This window comes from Netta rufina, assembly GCF_964035555.1.
Source record: "Netta rufina genome assembly, contig: SCAFFOLD_161, whole genome shotgun sequence".
NCBI lineage: Eukaryota > Metazoa > Chordata > Aves > Anseriformes > Anatidae > Netta > Netta rufina.
The window spans coordinates 1-18246 of record NW_028168872.1 but is presented as its reverse complement, the minus strand read 5'-3'; the positions used below and the strand labels follow the sequence as shown (position 1 = coordinate 18246).

The 18246-nt window shown below is 73.6% G+C and overlaps 5 protein-coding genes across 6 annotated transcripts; 2 read left to right on the top strand and 3 right to left on the bottom strand.

Moving 5' to 3' along the window:
• Window positions 1-234: 234 nt before the first annotated feature.
• Window positions 235-3703, bottom strand: ZNF740 (zinc finger protein 740). Its single transcript, XM_084307168.1, is given in 8 exon segments — window positions 235-1220; window positions 1327-1445; window positions 1563-1686; window positions 1780-1836; window positions 1838-1851; window positions 1853-2186; window positions 2822-3052; window positions 3594-3703. Coding segments are annotated over 7 exon segments (756 nt in total). The 5' UTR covers window positions 2840-3052; window positions 3594-3703; the 3' UTR covers window positions 235-1130.
• Window positions 3704-4183: 480 nt separating this feature from the next.
• CSAD (cysteine sulfinic acid decarboxylase) lies at window positions 4184-8024 on the top strand. Of its 2 annotated transcripts, XM_084307170.1 has the most exons (15): window positions 4184-4383; window positions 4460-4597; window positions 4679-4805; window positions 5343-5433; window positions 5531-5637; window positions 5721-5836; window positions 5919-5998; window positions 6079-6133; window positions 6267-6383; window positions 6502-6566; window positions 6669-6750; window positions 6838-7037; window positions 7140-7191; window positions 7434-7523; window positions 7605-8024. In XM_084307170.1, exons 2-15 carry the CDS (start codon window positions 4472-4474, stop codon window positions 7776-7778), a joined length of 1482 nt encoding a protein of 493 aa, XP_084163296.1. In that variant the 5' UTR covers window positions 4184-4383; window positions 4460-4471; the 3' UTR covers window positions 7779-8024. The 2 variants fall into 2 exon arrangements, with proteins under 2 accessions (XP_084163296.1, XP_084163297.1); XM_084307171.1 differs by lacking the exons at window positions 4184-4383; window positions 4460-4597; window positions 5343-5433 and having other exon boundaries at window positions 4687-4805.
• Window positions 8025-8262: 238 nt separating this feature from the next.
• Window positions 8263-9299, bottom strand: LOC311221775 (uncharacterized protein; the record flags this gene model as incomplete). The annotated part of the gene is made up of 2 exons (XM_084307169.1): window positions 8263-8543; window positions 8900-9299. 2 exons carry the CDS (start codon window positions 9297-9299, stop codon window positions 8263-8265), a joined length of 681 nt encoding a protein of 226 aa, XP_084163295.1.
• A 1066-nt stretch (window positions 9300-10365) lies between these two features.
• SPRYD3 (SPRY domain containing 3) lies at window positions 10366-14431 on the top strand. The gene is given in 12 exon segments (XM_084307167.1): window positions 10366-10395; window positions 10891-11022; window positions 11101-11176; window positions 11618-11742; window positions 11831-11966; window positions 12231-12251; window positions 12253-12423; window positions 12804-12953; window positions 13040-13097; window positions 13584-13703; window positions 13794-13960; window positions 14151-14431. Coding segments are annotated over 11 exon segments (1284 nt in total). The 5' UTR covers window positions 10366-10395; window positions 10891-10897; the 3' UTR covers window positions 14286-14431.
• Window positions 14432-14944: 513 nt separating this feature from the next.
• On the bottom strand, window positions 14945-17822 carry LOC311221779 (tensin-2-like; the record flags this gene model as incomplete). The annotated part of the gene is given in 13 exon segments (XM_084307173.1): window positions 14945-15223; window positions 15331-15360; window positions 15635-15703; window positions 16134-16210; window positions 16212-16303; window positions 16697-16739; window positions 16741-16775; window positions 16977-17054; window positions 17142-17234; window positions 17490-17505; window positions 17507-17602; window positions 17604-17620; window positions 17723-17822. Coding segments are annotated over 13 exon segments (885 nt in total). The 3' UTR covers window positions 14945-15084.
• Window positions 17823-18246: the final 424 nt, after the last annotated feature.

Below are 18246 nucleotides of genomic sequence, written 5' to 3'. Positions count from 1 at the left end.
GAGTTTATTTAAATACCCTAGCGGCACGAAGAGCGGACGCCACGCTACTGGTAAAAAGAGACGAGTTCCTGGCCTTAGAAAAACTACAGCTCCAAAGGGAGGTGGCCCCCGCCGCCCCCCCCGCCCCCCCCCCCTCCCCCCCGTAGCAAAATAAGTATATTAAAAACAACGAAAACCGAAACAAAACGGCCCCCCCCGCCCCTTACCCCCCGCCCCGAGCCGCGGCGCCGCGCGCGGTTTCGCTCCCGCTCCTCCTCAGCCCCCGGCGCGCCCGCGGCCGCTCCTTTGAGCCCCCCCCGGGGTTAACGGAGCCCCCCCGGCCGTGTCCGACCCCTCCCGGTGCTGCTTGCCCCGGGAGGGTCCCCGCAAGGGGCTTTTGGAGGGGCTGCGGGGGGGGGCAGCCGCCGAATCGCCCCCCCCCGTGGGAGCGCTGCCCCGAGGCGTTTCCCCCCCTCTCCGAGTTTGGTTTTGAGGCCGCCGCTTTCAGAGGCGCCGGGGGCGGTTGCTCGGCTCGCAGCGGGCTGGGGGGGGGGCTGGGGGGGCTCCGAGCGGGCCCAGGCGCTGCCCCCTCCTCCCCAGGGACCCCAGCACAGAGGGGGGGCCCCGCGCTCCCCCCAGGACGGCTCAGAAGTGAGCAGAAGCCCCCCCCCCCACCCCCCCGGCTTCTCAGCTCCCCCGCTGCAACAGCTCCTGGGCTTTGGCCGGGGGGCTTCTGCAGTCAGTTCGGGGGCATTTTGGGGCCGGGGGCTCCGGGCGGCCCCCCCCGTGACGGTGGCAGCAGGGCAGGGGCCCCCGAGCCGGCCCCCCCGAGCCCCAAAGCCCGGCGAACACCGGGAGGGGAAGCGGCCGGCGCAGGCCCCGCCTCCCGCTCCGTTTTTCTTGCGAAACCCGCGGGTTTTGGGGCTGGCCCCCGGCCGCCGGGCGCCCCCCCGCGGGATTTTTGGGGGCGCGCCGCTCTCGGGGCCGCGGGGAGGGGACGAGAGGCCGGGCGCCGCCGGCTGGGGGCAGGTTTCCAGCCGATCTTCAGCCTATGTACAGTGTCGGGACCTCATCTGGCAGTCCTGGGGGGGCCCCGCGGCGCGGGGGGGGGGGGGGCCCCCGAGCGCCCCGCTGCGAGCGGTCACCTCGGCCTAGAGCAGCAGCTGCGCCTCGGGGGCTTTGGTTTGGCAGCCTTGGCACATCCGCTTGTGTCGCAGCAGCCGGTCTGTCCTGGAGAAGCTCTGCAGGGTGGGGGGGACACAGGCAGGGCGTGAGGACCCCCCGGCGAGGAGGAGGAACCCCCCCCAGGGGCGAGGAGCCCCCCCGAGAGCCCGTCGGGCCCCGTACCTGCATGCAGCGCTCGCACTGGTAGGGCTTCTCGCCGCTGTGCACGCGCTTGTGGCGCTCCAGGTGGTACTTCTGGATGAAGCGCATGTCGCACACGTCGCACTCGAAGGGCTTCTCGCCTGGGGGGAGCACGGGGGGGCGCTCAGAGGGGGGAAAACGCCGCCCCCGCCTCGAGGCGACGAGCCCGGGGCGGTTAATTAACAGGGGGGGGGGGGTTGTTTCGGCGGTGTCCTTACCGGTGTGGATGAGGATGTGCCTCTTGAGGTGGTAGCTGCTGCGGAAGGCGCCGTAGCAGAGCTCGCAGATGAAGTTCTTGGCGCTGCTCAGCTGGAAGGAGCCGTTCTGCTTGATCACCACCATCTGGGGGGGGGCAGCCCCGTCAGCCCCCGCCGCCAGCCAGGCCGGGCGCCGCTCCCGTCCCCCCCCCCGGCCCCCTCCCGCCCCCCCACCTGCCTTTTTGATGGAGTTTTTGGGCTGCGCCGCCTCCGCCGTCTCCTCCTCCTTGCGGCCCGCGCGGCTTCTCGCCGTCCTGGCGCAGCGCCTTGTGGGGCGGGGCGGGGGGGGGGGGCGGAAAAAAACTCGCGGTGAGACCCCCGGCGGCGCCGCTGCTGCCGCCGCTGCCGCCGCTGCTGCTGCTGCCGCCGCTGCCGCCGCCGCCGCCGCCGCTGCTGCCCCCGCGTCCCCCCGCGCTGCGGCCGTACCAGCACCTCCGGGCTGCCGCCGCCGCCGCCGCCGCGCTCGCGGCCCCCCTCCGCCGCCGCCGCCGCCGCCTTGGCGCCCTGCTTCGGCATCATCTTCTTGCTGGCCGCCGTGGGCACCAGGCACACGCCCGACAGGCCCTCGCACGCCAGGAGGCTCGCCTGGAAAGGGTGGGGGGGGGCGGAAAAAGGAAAAAAAAAGGAAAAAAAGGAAAAAAAAAAAAAAAAGAAAAGAAAGAGAAGAAAGAGAAGGGCGGCGAGCTGCAGGCGCGAGCCACGCAGCGCCCCGGCCCTCCCAACGCGGCGCCCGAAGCCCTGCCGGGGACGGGGGGGGGGGGGGGGCAGAGAGTTAAAGCGGGGGCCTAACCGCTAACGGGGGGCGGGGGGGGCGAGGGGAAAGGGGGGGGCACACGGGGAGGGGTTGGGGTGGCGAGGGGAGCGCGGCCGGGCCCTGGGTACGTGCCCGGTGGTGGTGGTGGTTGGTTGGGGGGGGGGCAGCCGGGGGGGCCGCCGGGCATCCCGGGGCTGAGCGGCTCCCCTGGGGAGGGGCGGGGGGGCGCGGGGCTCATTACCTGAGCCATGCTGGGTGTGTCTGTCTGTCTGTCTGTCTGTCCTCAACTGGCAAAGCCTTAACGCTCCCAGGGAGGACGCTAGGAAGCCTCGCTCTGGTTTTTTGATTTTTTTTTTGGCTTTTTGGCTTTTTTTTTGTTTGTTTTGTTTTTTGTAAATTTTTTGTATTGTTTTGGTGTGTTTCTCTCTCAGTTAATCATTTTTTTTTGGCCGGTCTTGCCCAGTACCCTCCACTTTGCCGACATCGTGCGGGGATCGGGGGCGCCCGGTGCCGTGGCTGCGCTGGGGGGGGGCGGCTCCTCCTCGGGCCCCCCCGGCGGGGACGGGGCCGGGCAGGGCGGGGCGCGGGGGGACGGCGCCGGGGGGGGGCGCGGCGCCCTCACGGGGGGGTCATCCCCGGCCCCCCGCCCTCGGGGGGGCGCCGGCTCCGTGCGGGAGACGCTGCTGCGGGTCTTCGCCTGCGGGAAGGAGGAGACGTGATGGGGGGGGGCCACCGGGGGGGGGGGGCACCGGGCGGGGGGGGGGGCACCTTAACGGGGGCGGGCACGGCGACAGGTCCGGGGGGGGCTTTTGGGGGGCGGGGGTCACGGTGCAGGCCCCAAAATGGGGGGGGGGGGGGGGAAGGGGGGGGAACGAGGGCACCGGTCCTGGGGGGGGGGGGCTCGGTCCCCCGGGAGGGGGTCGGGAGGGGGGCGCTGGGCCCGGGGGGGGCTTCTTAGCTCCGGGGGGGGCTCAGTACGGGGAGGGGGCTTCTAGCGGGGGGGGCTCTCGGTGCCGCGGTCTTATTACCGGGGGGGGCCCTCGATCCCCGGGGGGGGTACCGGTCCCGGGGCCCCTCCCCCTCCCGCCGAGCCCCCCCCCCCACCTGCAGCCCCTCCCCGCCCCATCCGGGCCCGGTGCCCCCGCGGTGCGTGGCTGGGGGGGGGGCCGGGCCCGGTGCGGAACCTCCCCCCCCTCCCCAGTCCGCTGCCGGTGCCGGGGGGGCGGCGGGGCCCGTACCTGCCGGCCGCTCCGCTCCGCGCCGCCCCGAGTTTACAAACGGCCGCCGCCGCCCCCCCTTCCTCGGCCGCCGCCGACGACCCGGAAGCGGAAGTGCCCGCCCCTTCCTCTTCCCGTTACCCCCCTCCCGCCGCCGCCGCCGCCGGGACTTCCGGTAGGGGGCGTGCAGAAGGAGAGGCGCCGCGCATGCGCGCTCGGGGCGCGTGAAGCCGGGCGTCGCCATCTTGGAGCCGGGAGGGGCGTCTCCAGGGCAACCGGGGGGGGGCGGCGGCGCTGCCCCCGGGGGGGCCCTGCCCCCGGCCATGCGCCCCGGGCCCCCCCCCCGCCGCCAGGAGCCCTCTCAGCCCGTTATTGCCCCCCCACGGGGCGCCGGTCCCCTGGAATTGCCCCCCAAGGGGTCCCCCCCCCCCGTTTGTGCCCCCCGGGGGGGTCCTCCCCCCCCCATTGCCCCGCGGTGCCCTTTACCCCCCCATTCTATGCCCCCCCCCATACCCCCTCCCCTCTCCCTCTGTCCCCCCCCCCCAGCTGAGCCCCCCCCGCTGCCCCCGGCCCACCCTGGGGTGGGAGCCAAAAGGGGGTGAGGGGGGGGCGGTGAGGGGGGGGCACCCCCAGAACCCCACCCCCCACCCCCCTCCGGCAGGGCCGTGCCCAGTAACCGGCACTGGGCGCGCTGGGAGGCGCTGGGCCGCGGGGGGGGGGGCCGCGGCGGGGGGGGGGCCGCACCTTGCCCCCTGCCCTGGGAGGGGCCGCGGGCGGCGGCTGCTGCCCAGAGCCCGGCACCCGCGGGGAGGTGAGGGCCGGGGGGGGGCGGGGGGCAGGGGACCCCCCCCAGGGTCCGTCCGTGACCCCCCCCGTGCCCCCCCCAGGGCTGAGCGGCCATGGCGGAGGGCAGCGGCCTGGAGCGGCCGGGGCTGGACGCGGCGGCGGGGGAGGACTTCGTGCGCCAGGCCCTGCAGCTGCTGCTGGACGAGGCCGTGCGCAACGGCACCGACAGGGCCCTCAAGGTGGGGGGGGGGCGAGGGGGGGGGGCCGGGGGGGGGGGTCCCGGGGGGGTGCCGGGGCTGAGCGCCGCCGCCTGCCCCCAGGTGTGCGACTGGAGGGAGCCGCGGGAGCTGCGGGCGCTGCTGGACCTGGAGCTGCGCCCCCACGGGGAGCCCCCCCAGCGCCTGCTGCAGCGCTGCCGCGACGTCGCCCGCTACAGCGTCAAGACCGGTGAGCGGGCACGGCGCTCCCAGGCGGAACCAGTCGGAACCAGTTGGATCCAGTTGGAACCAGTCGGTCCCGGCACCGCCCGCAGGCCCCCCCCTTCCCCACCTGGCTGCTCCTCGGGGTCCCGCACGGCCCCGTCACGGCCCTGCCACGGCCCCGCTCGTGTCCCCCCCCACCCATAAAGTCCCCGACAACCCCATTCGTGTCCCCCCCCATTAGGTCCCAGCAGCCCCACTTGTGTTCCCCCCACCCACCCATAAAGACCCACAAAACCCCACTCGTGTCCCCCCCACACATAAAGGTGCCCCCCCCAAAGATCCCCAAAACCCCACTTGTGCCCCCCCCATTAGGTCCCTGCAGCCCCCCCTCGTGTCCCCCCCCCCCCACCATCCCAGCTGGACCCCCCCCCCCCTTTCCCACCCCGTGGCCCCCTCCCCGTGGTCCTGGCAGGGCGGTATGCCCGGGCTCCTGTGGGGCGGGGGCTCCGAGACCCCCCCCCGTGGCTGATGCCCCCCCGTGCCCCCCCCCCCGCCCCCCCAGGACACCCCCGCTTCTTCAACCAGCTCTTCTCGGGGCTGGACCACCACGCGCTGGCGGGACGCCTGCTGACCGAGGCCCTCAACACCAGCCAGTGGGTGCCTGGGGGACATGGGGGGGGTGTCTCGGGGCGGGGAGGGGGCTCCGTTTCCAGCTCCCCCCCCCCGGGTCCTGTGGCGCCCCCCCCCCAGGTACACGTACGAGATCGCCCCGGTGTTCGTGCTGATGGAGGAGGTGGTGCTGGCCAAGCTGCGCGAGCTGGTGGGATGGGGCAGCGGCGACGGCATCTTCTGCCCCGGTACGTGGGGAGGGGGCTAAGGGGGGGTCCCGGGGTCCGTGTCGCCCCCCGGGGCCGCTGCTGAGCCCCCCCCCCCCCCGCAGGAGGGTCCCTGTCCAACATGTACGCCATGAACGTCGCCCGCTTCCAGCGCTTCCCCGAGGGCCGGCAGAGGGGCAGCCGGGCCCTGCCGCGCCTCGCGCTCTTCACCTCGCAGGAGGTGGGGATGGGGATGGGGACGGGGTGGGGGGGCTCGGGGACAGCCCCCCGCCAGCCCCCCAAGCCCGCTGCCCCCCCCCCAGAGCCACTACTCCATCGAGAAGGGGGCCGCCTTCCTGGGCATCGGCACCGACAACGTCTTCTTCGTGCGTGCGGATGAGAGGTGAGGGCCCCGGGTACCACGCGGGGGGGGTGGGACGGGACCCCTGGCCCCCCCCCTGCTGAGCCCCCGGCACCCCGCAGGGGGAAGATGATCCCCGAGGAGCTGGAGAAGGAGATCGAGAGGGCGAAAAGCGAGGTGAGGCTAGAGGGGGCCCTCTGCAAATCCCCCGACCCCGTTGTGCTGCCCCCCCGCCCCAATGCACTGTCCCTTGTCCCCCACTGCCCCCTGCCCCCCCCGCCCCCCCCATCACCCCCCGCCCCCCCCCCAGGGCGCCGTGCCCTTCTTCGTCAGCGCCACGTGCGGCACCACCGTCCTGGGCGCCTTCGACCCGCTGCAGAGCGTGGCGGACGTGTGCCAGCGCCACGGCCTCTGGCTCCACGTGGACGTGAGTCAACGGGAGGGGGGGGGGTGCGTGGGGGTTTGGGGGGGTCCCCGCTGCGTTCCCCCCGCCCCCTGGGGTGCCCCCCGGGCCGCCCGCTGCTCCCACCCCCTGTGCCCCGCAGGCTGCCTGGGGCGGGAGCGCGCTGCTCTCCAGGACGCACCGGCACCTCCTGGCCGGCATCGAGAGGTACCCGCGCTGCCAGACGGGCCTGGGGCTCGCTGCTTAAGGGCTGGGGGGGTTTGGGGGGGCCGTTGGCATCGTCCCCCTGCCCCCCTTCCCCCCCCCCAGGGCTGACTCGGTGGCCTGGAACCCGCACAAGATGCTGGCGGTGGGGCTGCAGTGCTCGGCTCTGCTCCTCCGCGACACCTCCGTAGGTCCCGCGCCCCCACCCCGGGCCCCCCCAAATCCTCCCCAGACCCCCGGTGCTGAGCCCCCCCTCCCCCTCGGCCTCCCCCAGGGGCTGCTGCAGCGGTGCCACGGGGCGGGCGCCTCGTACCTGTTCCAGCGCGACAAGTTCTACGACGTGGCCTACGACACCGGCGACAAGACGCTGCAGTGCGGCCGCCGCGTCGACTGCCTCAAGCTCTGGCTGCTCTGGAAGGCCGTGGGCACCGAGGGGCTGGAGCGCCGCGTCGACAGGGCCTTCGCCTGCACCAGGCGAGCACCATGGACCCCTCCCCGAGCCCGTGGGGGGGCCGTGAGACGCCCCCCCCTCCCCCCCCCCCCAGCATCTGGTGGCTGACGCCGCTCCGTCCCCAGGTACCTGGCGGAGGAGGTGAGGCGCCGCGACGGCTTCCAGCTGGTGCTCGAGGTACGGGGCCGCCGGCGGGGTCATCGCCCACCTCGGTGCTGCGGCAGCGGGGGGAGCCCCGGGGAGGGGGGGGGTGGGGCGGGGGGCACCCCCCTCCCATCCTGCAGCCTTGGGGCTCGCACAGATCCGTCGGGGTGCCCCCAAAGGCAAGGCACAGCCGGTGCTGGTGGCCCCAGTGAGGTGCCGGTGAGGGGGGGTCTCAGCCGATTTTCTGCCCCCCCCCCCCCCCCCTCCCCCCGCAGCCCGAATTCATCAACCTCTGCTTCTGGTTCGTGCCCCCCAGCCTGCGGGGCCGCGAGGGCTGCGACGATTTCTGGGAGAAGCTGGGGAAGGTGAGCGCAGCCCCCGCCCCCCCCCCCCTTCCCTGCAGGCAGCCCCCCCCCCCCCCCCACAGCCCTTTTTCCCCCCCGCAGGTGGCCCCCGCCATCAAGGAGAGGATGATGAGGGAGGGCTCCATGATGGTGAGCTACCAGCCCCACGGCGCCAGGGTCAACTTCTTCCGGCAGATCGCCACCAGCCCCGCCGTCACCAGGGCCGACCTCGACTTCTTCCTGGACGAGATCGAGAGGCTGGGGCACGATCTCTAGGGCCCCCCCCCCGGGGGGGACATTTGGGGGCCAAGGGCATGGGGGGGCTCCCCCTGCTCGTAGCCCAGTGAAGGCTGGACCGGCCTCCACCATGCTGCGGGGATGAGTGGAATAAACCCTGGAATAAATCCCTTTTTGCCCTGGAATGAACCCATTTTTACCCTGGAATGAACCCTGGGATAAACCCAGTTTCACCCTGGAATAAATCAGTTTTTATCCTGAAATAAATCCCTTTTTACCCTGGAATCAACCCTGGAATAAATCCGTTTTCACCCTGGAATAAATCCCTTTTTGCCCTGGAACAAACCCATTTTTACCACGGAACAGACCCGTTTTTCCACAGATCAGACCCGTTTTACCATGGAATAAACCCGTTTTGTCCTGGAACGCACCCGTGACCGTAGAACAAACACGTTTATTCCGCCGGTCCCAGCATAAAACATCCCCGAGCGCGACCAGCCCCCCCCCCCGCCTGCGCCCCCCCCTACATGGCCTGCAGGAGCTCCAGCACCTCGGGGTCCACGGGGGCGCCGCGCAGGCAGTCCAGCAGCCGGGGGGCTGTGGCCCCCCCCTGCTGCCGCCGGCGCCACTCGCGCAGCATCTCGAAGGCGCGCAGCACCGCGCGCTGCGGCCGCTCCTCGCCGATCTGCTCCAGGCGGCTCTGCGGCAGCCCCAGGCAGGCGATGCCGACCTCCTGCCACTCGCTGCCCAGCTTCTGCGCCACCAGCAGCAGGTCCCGCTCCGTCAGCAGCCGTGGGGGGCGGCCTGGGAGCAGGGGGGGGGGCGCGTCAGGGGTGCCGCAGCGTCTTCCCCGTGCCCCCCTCCCCGCCCGGTGTCTCCCCGAGCGTCCTCAGCAGATCCCGGTGCTCCTTGGGCACCCCCAGCGCCACGAGCACCCCGAGCGCCTCCGGAACCCTGTGCACCTCCAGCACCTCCAGCACCCCCAGGGCCCTGGGCACCTCCAGCACCCCAAGCGCTTCCAGCACCCTGAACACCTCCAGGACCCCGAGCACCTCCAGGACCCCAGGCACCTCCAGCATCTGAAGCACCTCCAGCAGCCTGGGCACCTCCAGCACCTCCAGCACCCCGAGCACCCCGGGCATCTCCAGCACCCTGGATACCTCCAGCGTCCCGTGTGCCTCCAGCATCCCGAACACCTCCAGCGTCCGGAGCACCTCCAGCACCCCGAGCATCTCCAGCACCCTCAGCCCCTCCAGCCCCTCCAGCCCCCTGCGCTCCGCCGCCGGCCTCGCCGAGGCCGCCGGGGGCCTCGTCCTCCTCGGGGAGCCGGTACTGCCGCAGGAGGTCGCGGCGGCCGAGCTGCCGGAGGACGGCGGCGGCCACGGGCAGCGCGCGGCCGGGGAAGTGCTGCAGGAGCAGGGCGCAGAGCTCGGGGCGGGTGGCGGGGTGCAGGCGGCTGAGCGGCAGCTGCCCCCCCAGCAGGAACTTGAAGGCCTCGAACTCGTCCTCCGTCAGCGCCCGCTGCAGCCCCAGCAGCGCCTCGCGCTCGCCCGACGCCATCGGGGACGGAGCTGCCGGAGGGGGGGTGGGGGGGGGCTCACGTCGGGGCACGGGGACGGGCGGGGACGGGGCAGTGCCGTGCGCCCCCCCCAGAGCCGTGTGTGTGCCCCCCCACCCCGCTGTGGGGAGGGGTCCCCCCGGTGCCCCCAGAGACACGGAGCCAGCCGTGGGGCACCCCAGTGTCACCAATGCCAAGGGACCCCCAGCGTCCCCAGTTCCCTCCCCCGCCGTGAGACCCAGCCCACCACAGCCCCCAGCACACCCAGTGCCCCCTCGCTGCCATTGGGCTGGGTCCCCCAGTGCTCCCAGTACCCGCCCCGTGCTCCCGGAACCCCCCCAGTGCTCCCAGTATCCCCCGCCCCCCGGGGTCCCGTTCCCCCCGCCCCCCCCGGGAGCCCCCCGCCCCCCCGAGCCCCCCCTCGGCCCCCCCCGGCGCCCCCCGGCCCCCCCGCCCCTCACCTCCTTCCTTTTCCCGCCAGGAGCGGTGGGGGCGTGGCCTGGACAAGGGGGCGGGGCTTGGGAGGTGGCTCGGGGGGGGGGGCGCCCCGGGGTAGCCCCCAGTAGCCCCCGTTGGTCCCCAGTAGCCCCTAGTAGCCCCAGCCCGGCCCCCCCCCCCGTTACGCCCAGCGCCCCCCAGTGCCCCCAGTCCCGTGCCCCAGTGCCCCTCAGGGCCCCCTACTGGTCCCCACTGCCATGGCCCAGTGCTCCCAGTGCTCCCAGTACCCCGCAGTATCCCCAGTAGTCCCCAGTATCCCCAGGACCTCCCATTACCCCCCAGTGCTCCCAATATCCCCAGTATCCCCCCCGTGCCCCCAGTACCTCCCATTACTCCCAGTACTCCCGGTACCCCCAGTACCCCCCAGTGCTCCCAGTGCCCCCAGTACCCCTCCCCGCCGCCAGAGGGCGCCCTCTCCCCACCCCGCCCGCGCTGTCACGTGACCCCCGCACGCCCACACCCCCCTCCTCCAGACCCCTCCTCCCTCTCTCCGATTGGCTGCCCTCGCCGTCAGTCTCCCCGAGCCGGCCCGCGATTGGCGGCGCGGCGGCGGCGGGGCGGGGCCGGGAGGGGGGAGGAGGCGGAAGCGCGGCCCCGGCTGTGAGTGGGGAGCGGGGCCGGGAGCGGCCGGAGCGCGGCGCCATGGCGGGGGCGGGCGGGGCCGGGACGGTGAGGGGGGGGCGCGGAGGGGGGCGGGGGGTCCCGGGGGGGTCCCGGGGGGGTCCCGGGGCTCGGGCTGGGGGGGCTGGGGGAGGAGGGGGCGGGTTGGTGGTGGGAGGGGAGGCCTGTTGGGGGGGGGGCGGGGGGAGGTTTGGGGGGGGCTGGGAGTGAGGGGGGGCTGGGGTTGGGGTCGGGGGGGCCGCTTGTTGGGGGGCTGGGGGGGGGCAGGGCCTGCCAGGACACCGGGGGGGGGATGGGGGGGGCCTTATTGGGGGGGGCAGCTCTGGGGGTGGGGGGGCTTCGGGGCTGCCTGGGTGGGAGGGGGCCGCCTGTGGGGCTGGGGGGGTGGGGAGGGGTTGGGGGGGGGTCTGACCGTTGGGGGGGGTGGGGGGGTGTTTTTTGTTTGGGGGGGGTCTGACGAGCGGTGCCCCCCAGGCTGGCGATGGATGAGCTGCGCCTGCACTACAGGTTCCTCAGCTGGCGGCGCCGCATCCGCGAGATCCGCGAGGTGCGGGCCGGGCGCCAGGAGCGCTCCCGGCACATCCTGGTGGACGGCGACACCCTCAGGTGGGGGGGGGGGTGAGGGTGACCCCCCCGTGGTGCCTGACCCCCCCCCGTGGTGCCTGACCCCCCCCTGTCCCACAGCTACCATGGGGACTCGGGCGAGGTGGGCTGCTACGTGGCGCCGCGGCCGCTGACCCGGGACAACAACTACTTCGAGGTGGGTCTGGGGGGGTCCTGGGGGGGCTCAGGTGCCCCCCCCACTTGTTTTTGGGGTCCCCACATTCCTGTCGGGGGGTCCCATCCTCCTCCAGGTAGGTTCCGTCCTTCCTGGATCCTGTCTCTTTGGGGTCCACCAAGGAGCGGCTGAGGAAGGGGTCCTGGTGGGGGGGGGGGTGGCTTTTGGAGACCCCCACCCTGTTTTTGGGGCCTCATCCGTGTCCCCAAATCCCTGCGGGGGGGGCACAAAGCAGAGGCTGGGAGGGGGCACCGAGCCCTAACTGCAGCCCCCCCAAGGCACGGAGCAGACCCCGGGGGTGCCCCCCAGCCCCTCGGGGACACCACGGGGATCCCCACCGCCCCCCCAGCCGCTCGGGGAAGGCCGTGAGTGACCCCCCCGGGGATGGGGGGGGGGGGCTGATGCCCGTGCCCCCCCCCCCAGGTGTCGATCGTGGACAGCGGCGTGCGCGGCACCATCGCGGTGGGGCTGGTGCCGCAGTCCTACAGCCTGGAGCACCAGCCGGGCTGGCTGCCCGACTCCGTGGCTTACCACGCCGATGACGGCAAGTGAGTGGGGACGGGGGGGGGGGGGGGGAGGGTCAGGGACTGGGGGGGGTCCCACGAGCCCAGCGTCACCCCCCCGCGCCCCCCCCAGGCTGTACAGCGGCCGGGCCAAGGGCCGGCAGTTCGGCACCAAGTGCAGCTCCGGCGACCGCATCGGCTGCGGCATCGAGCCGGCGTCCTTCGAGGTGCGCACGGCGCAGGTCTTCTTCACCAAGAACGGGGAGCGGGTGAGCAGGGGGGGGCACGGCCCCTGGGGGGGGCGGGGGGGGGCGCGGGGGGGCCCCACGGCATCCTTGACCCCCCCAGAGGGGCTCTGCGGTCACGCCGCTGTCCCCCGGGGGGGCTGCTCCCAGCCCCAAACCGCTGCTGAGGGGGCGTGGAGGGGGTCCCACCGGTGTCTGTGCCCCCCAGGTGGGCTCCACCGTGAAGCCCCCAGCCCCACAGCGCTGCCGGGGGGCGCGGGGGGGTCTGACCGCCTGCCCCCCCCCCAGGTGGGCTCGACGGTGATGCCGCGCGGCCCCCGAGGGGCTGTTCCCGGCCGTGGGCATGCACTCGCTGGGGGAGGAGGTGCGGCTGCACCTGCGGGCGGAGCTGGGGCCCCCCCACGACGAGGGGGCCATGATGCTGGTGGACAGCCACGAGGACGAGTGGGGGCGGCTGCACGACGTGCGGGCCTGCGGCACGGTACTGGGGGCACTGGGGGCACTGGGAGGGACTGGGGGCACGGGGGGGAACTGGGGGCACTGGGGGGAACTGGGGGCACTGGGAGGGACTGGGGACACTGGGGGGAACTGGGGGCACTGGGAGGGACTGGGGGCACTGGGGGGAACTGGGGGCACTGGGGGGGAACTGGGGGCACTGGGGGGAACTGGGGAGACTGGGAGGGACTGGGGAAACTGGGGGCACTGGGGGGGACTGGGAGGGACTGAGGGCACTGGGAGCACTGGTATTCCTCCCCCCAGGCTGTTTCCCCCCCCCGGGGCTGCTGTTTCCCCCGCAGCCTTACCTCCCCCCCCCGCCCCAGCTCCCCCCTCACCCCTGTCCCCCCCCCGCTGCCCCCCCAGCTCCTGGAGTACGCGGGGCAGGGGAAGAGCATCGTGGACGTGGGGCTGGCGCAGGCGCGGCGCCCGCTGAGCCCCCGCAGCCACTACTTCGAGGTGGAGATCGTGGACCCGGGCGAGAAGTGCTACATCGCGCTGGGGCTGGCGCGCAAGGTGCGGGGGGGCCCCCCCCAAACACCCCCCTGCCCCCCCCCCGGCATCCGCCCCGCCGAGCCTTCAGCCTCCTCCTCCTCCCCCAGGACTACCCCAAGAACCGGCACCCCGGCTGGAGCAGGGGCTCGGTGGCGTACCACGCAGGTGGGCCCCCCCCCTCAAAGTGGGGATGGGGGGGAGCACGCGATGCCCCCCCCCTTCTGCCCACCACCCCCACCCTGTTTTTTTGTCCCTGTTGTGGTGGGGGGAGGGCTTTCGGCCTCCTCCTCCTCCTCCTCCTCCTGGAACTGGCCCCTCCCCGGGGTGGGGGGGCTCCGTGACCCCCCCTTTATGGGGGGGGAGGACAGGGAGGGGGCACCCGGCTGCGGAGTGTGTGGGGGGGGGACAGGGGGGACACCACTGGGGGGGCTAATGTAGGGGGGGGCTATTGATACTGGGGGGGGGGGGTTATTGGGGCAAAGGGGGGGCTTTAGTGATGTTGGGGGGGGTATTGAAAAACAGGGGGGGGTTATTGGTACTGGGGTGATTTATTGATGTGGGGGGGGATTTGTTGGGGCCGGGGGAGGGTTTATCGACAGCGGGGGGGTTTGTTGGTGTCGGGGGGGCGTTACTGACCCTGCCCCCCCCCAGATGACGGGAAGATTTTCCACGGCAGCGGCGTGGGGGACCCCTTCGGCCCCCGCTGCTACAAGGGCGACATCATGGGCTGCGGCATCATGTTCCCCCGCGACTACAGCCTGGACAGCGAAGGTACCGGGGGGGGCACGGGGCTGGGACCCCCCCCCTCCAACAGGGGAGCCCCCCCCACACGCGTGTGTGTGTGTCTGTGCCCCCCCCCAGGGGACAGCGACGATCCCAGCGACACGGCCGAGGTGAGGCCGAAGGCGCGGGGGGTGCGCAACGTCAGCTACCTGCACCAGGAGGAGGAGGAGGAGGAGGAGGAGGAGGAGGAGGAGGAAGACGACGGCGAGGACACGGAGCAGGAGCACGGCGGCAGGAAGGTGGTGGTGAGTGGGGGGGGGCACCGGGGGGGCACCCCCTTGGGTTTATTTAGGGGGGGGCACGGCGCACACCCCACCACCACGGGGCGCAGCGCCGGCTGACGCTCCCTTCCACCCCCCCATGTTATTTTGCGGGGCCCCCAGCCCCCCCCCTCACTGTGCCCCCCAACCGTGCCCCCCCCACACACCCCCCCAGGTGTTCTTCACCCGCAACGGGAAGATCATCGGCAAGAAGGAGGCGGCGGTGCCGCGGGGGGGCTACTTCCCCACCGTGGGCATGCTGAGCAGCGGCGAGAAGGTCAAGGTGGACCTGCACCCCCTCAGCGGGTAGCCCCCCCCCCCCCGAGGACCCCCCCCGGGACCCCCCCACAGCACCGGGGGTCCACCCCCCCCCCTTCCGTGTGCTGTCCCGGGGGTCCCCATCCAGCCCCACGTCACCCCCTGGTCCTGACTGGGGGGGATTTGTGTTGTCCCCCCCCCCCCCTTCCCAGGGGACTCCTGTGTCGCCCCCACGGGGGGGGGGGCACATTTAAGGGTAGGTGGGTGCCCCCCCCCCATCCATGCTGTCACTGCCCCCCTTTTCATGAATGTACACCCCCCTCCCCCCCGGGGGGGGCTCCAGCCCTGCCCCCCCCTCCGCCCCCAGCCCTGCTTTGGCTGTGGGGGGGTCTCAAAGGGCTGGCCCCCCCCCCCCCGACCCCCCCCCGGCGCATTAAGGAGACGCTCGGTGCTTCTGGAGCTGTTTGCACATGGTTAATAAATGATGGGGGGGGGGGGGGGGGGCTGGTGGCGGAGGGGGGGGGCAGGGCTCTGTGCCCCCCCCCAGCTCGGTGCCCCCCCCCCCAATACATATATATATATATATATTAGAGACGTCTGCTGGAAGCTTTTACACAAAAATAGAGACTCTGTGCTGAGCCCCCCCTTGGGGCTGGGCCCCCCCCGCGGTGCTGAGCCCCCCCTTAAGGCTGAGCCCCCCCTTAAGGCTGCAGCCCTCCGTGGGGGCCTATGGCAAAGGAGGGGGGGGGGAGGGAACCGGCTGGCTGTTGATGGGGGGGGCGCTGTTTGTGTTTTTTTTTTTTGCTGGGGGGGGGTCTTTTCTGGCGGGGGGGGCGCTGTGGCGGGGGGGGTCACTTGCGCTGGGTGCCCAGCATCACCTTGCTGACGAAGGCCACGATGGCGGCCGCCGGCTGCTCGGGGTCCAGCTCGGCGAAGAGGTGGCAGGCGTTGCACGGCCCCCCCGGCTGCTTGGCCACGAAGCCGAAGATCCTGGGGGGGGGGGGGGGGGGCACAGCAGGGACGTTATTTTTTGGGGGGGGGCACCCGGGAGTGTCCCCATCCTGCCAAGGGGGGGGGGTTGGGGGGGGTCTGCTCACCGCGACGTGGTGCCGTCCGCGTTCGCCCACCTGCGTTGGGGGGAGGGGGGGGGCAGTTAGCGGGGGTCGTGGCCCCCCCCCCGACCCCCATCGTCTGCCCCCCCCTCCAGTCCTAAATCGCGCCCCCTCCCCGAGTTGTGTGCCCCCCCCTAATTTGTGCCCGTCACCCCCAAAAGCCGTCTGCCCCCCCCCAAATCGTCTGCTCCACCCTAGAGTCGTGTGCCCCCCCCCGATCGTTTTCTCCCTCCCGAAACCGCGTCGTTCCCCCCCCCCCCCCCCGTGTGCCCCCCCCCGTGCCCCCCACCTGCGGCCCTGGGGGTCGATGCTGCAGAAGGTGACGCTGGCCACGGGGTAGTGGCGGCGGAAGAAGAGCCTGGGGGGGGGCAGCAGGTGAGGGGGGGGCAGGGGGGAGCCGGGGGGGGGGGGGAAGGACCCCAGGGTGGGGTGGGGGGGTCTGGGGGGGGGGGTCCCTTGGGACCAGGGGCCCAGAGATCCCGGGGGGTCCCAGAGGGGTCCCAGGTTCTGGGGGGGTCCCGGGGGGGTCCTTCGGGTGTGGGGGGGGGTCCGGGGGGGGTCCTTTTGGGTTCCCTTGGGTCTGGGGGGTGCCACTGGGGTCAGGGGGTGCCGGGGGGGTCCCGGGGGTTCCCGTTGGGGCGGGGGTCCCGAGGGGGGTTCTGGGGGGTCCCGTTGGGTTTGGGGTCCCGGGGGGATCCCTTTGGGGTGGGGGTCCCGGGGGGGGTCCCATTGGGGTCAGGGGCTTCCCGTTGGGTTTGGGGTCCGGGGGGGGTCCCGGGGGGGCTCACTTGCGCTGCCGGTCGGTGAGGGTGATGCCGTGCGCCCCCGCCCTGAAGTGCACGGTGCCGGCGGGGGGGGGGGGGGCTGGCGGCCAGCAGCGCGCTCGTCGCCCTCGCCACCGCCTGCGGCCCCGTCAGGGACTCGGTGCCCACCGAGCCCAGGAAGCGCACGGAGCACCCTGGGGGGGGGCACGGGGGGGGACACGGGGCTGCACCCCCCGCACGGCACCGCACGGGGCGCAGCCACGGGGCCGCCGGGGCTCCCAGTGCCGCCAGTATCACCAGTCCCAGTGCCACCAGTCCCAGTGCCCTCCCAGGGCTCACAGGGCTCCCAGTGTCCCCAGTCCCACCAGTGCTCCCAGTCCCAATTCCCAGTCCCAGTTCCACCGGTCCCAGTGCTCCCATTCCCAGTTCCCCACCTCCCCCGTTCCTATCCCCATGACCCCAAGCCCAGTGCACGCCCCCATTCCCAGTACAATCCCAGTGGCCCCATTCCCATTCCCCCCCCGTTCCCACTCCGTCCCAGCGCCCCCCCCGTCCCAGCGCCCCCCCCTTCCCAGTGCCCCCCCCACCTGCTCCCTGCCGCAGCAGCTCCGCGGCCGTGCTGACGTTGGGGGGCGCCGACACCCCCCAGCCCCTCCTGCAGCAGGTCTGGGGGGGGGGGGCACAGGCTGGGGGTGGGTGCCGGGACCCCCAGGAGCCCCCTCCCCCCCCATGCCCCCTCCTAGGGCAAGGGGGGGCATTTTGGGGTGGGAGTGGGGATGAGGAGTTAATGGGGGGGGGGGGGAGAAGGGTCACGGGGGGGGGTACATGGGGAGTGTCCAAGGGGGGGGCCGCGGGGGGGGCACCCACCTTTGCTGGGGATGCGCAGGGCGCAGGGCAGGGAGATGGGGGTGATGGAGTGCTGCAGCACCAGGGCGGGCAGGCTCCCTGCAAACCGGGGGGGTGGGGGGGGGGTTAGGGGCACCCCGACCCCCCCCCCGGGTCCCCGCAACCCCCCCCAGGGCCCCCCCTCACCGAAGTGCGGCTCCTCCTGGCCCCCCCGGATCTTGACGCCCCGCGGCCCCGTCTCGATGAGGAAGTGGCGCACCAGCTGCTCCTGGGGGTCCCCTGGGGGCGGAGGGGGGGTCGGCCTCGGGGGGGGGGGGGAGAGAGAGGACCCCCACACACACACAATAGGGGTGGGGGTATGGGGGGCGTGGGGTGAAATGGGGGGGTATTGGGTGAAACGCGGGGGGCTATAGGGTGAGATGGGGGGGTATGGGGTGCTGGGGGTGTCTGTGGGGTGCTTGGGGGGGGGGTCTGTGGGGTTTTGGGGGGAGCTACTGGGTGGAGGGGGGGGGGCGGTTGGGGGGGGTCCCTTACCCTTTGGGGGGGGGGCCGCAGCCCGGGGGGGGCACGGCCACCCTGAGCGCCAGCCCGTAGGCGCCGCGGAAGGAGCTGCTGTCGCGGATGAGGAAGGTGCCCGGCTCCCGGCCCCTTCAGCAGGGCCACAGCTGGGGGGGGGGGCGGGGGGGGGTCCCCGTGTCAACGTCACCCCCCCCGCCGGGTGACGCCGGGACCCCCCCCCCCCCCGGTCCGTCCCGCCCCCCCCTCACCTTGCTCCCGCGACAGCCCCGGCTTGTACCAGAACTTGGAGGTGTCCTGAGCGAAGGTGGCGCCCGCGGGGGGGTCCGGCTCCGGGGGGGGGGCTCCCATGGGTGCCCCCCGCGCCCCGCTGGGGGGGGCGCTTCTCGGGCAGGGGGGGCTGCTGGGCCGGGGGGGGGCTCGTAGTAGGCGGTGCTCAGGGGGAAGGCGGGGGTCGGGGACCCCCCCGGGCTGCTGGGGGGGGGGCTCCGGCTGCTCCTGCGGGGGGGCGGGCGCCGGGGGGGGCCCCGGGGGGGGGCGGCGTCGCGGGAGGGGCTGTGCCAGGGCCCCCCCTCGGCTGGGCTGCGGCGCTCTGTGGGCGGGGGGGGGGTCATCGGGGCACGGCACGGCCCCCAGTAAGCCCCAATAGCCTCCGGTAAGCCCAGTAACCCGCCCCAGCCGCCCCCCAGTAACTCCCCAGTTCCTCCTCATTAATCCCCCCAGTAGCTCCCAGTAGCCCCTCCGAGCCCCTCTTAGTCCCCAGTAACTCTCAGTA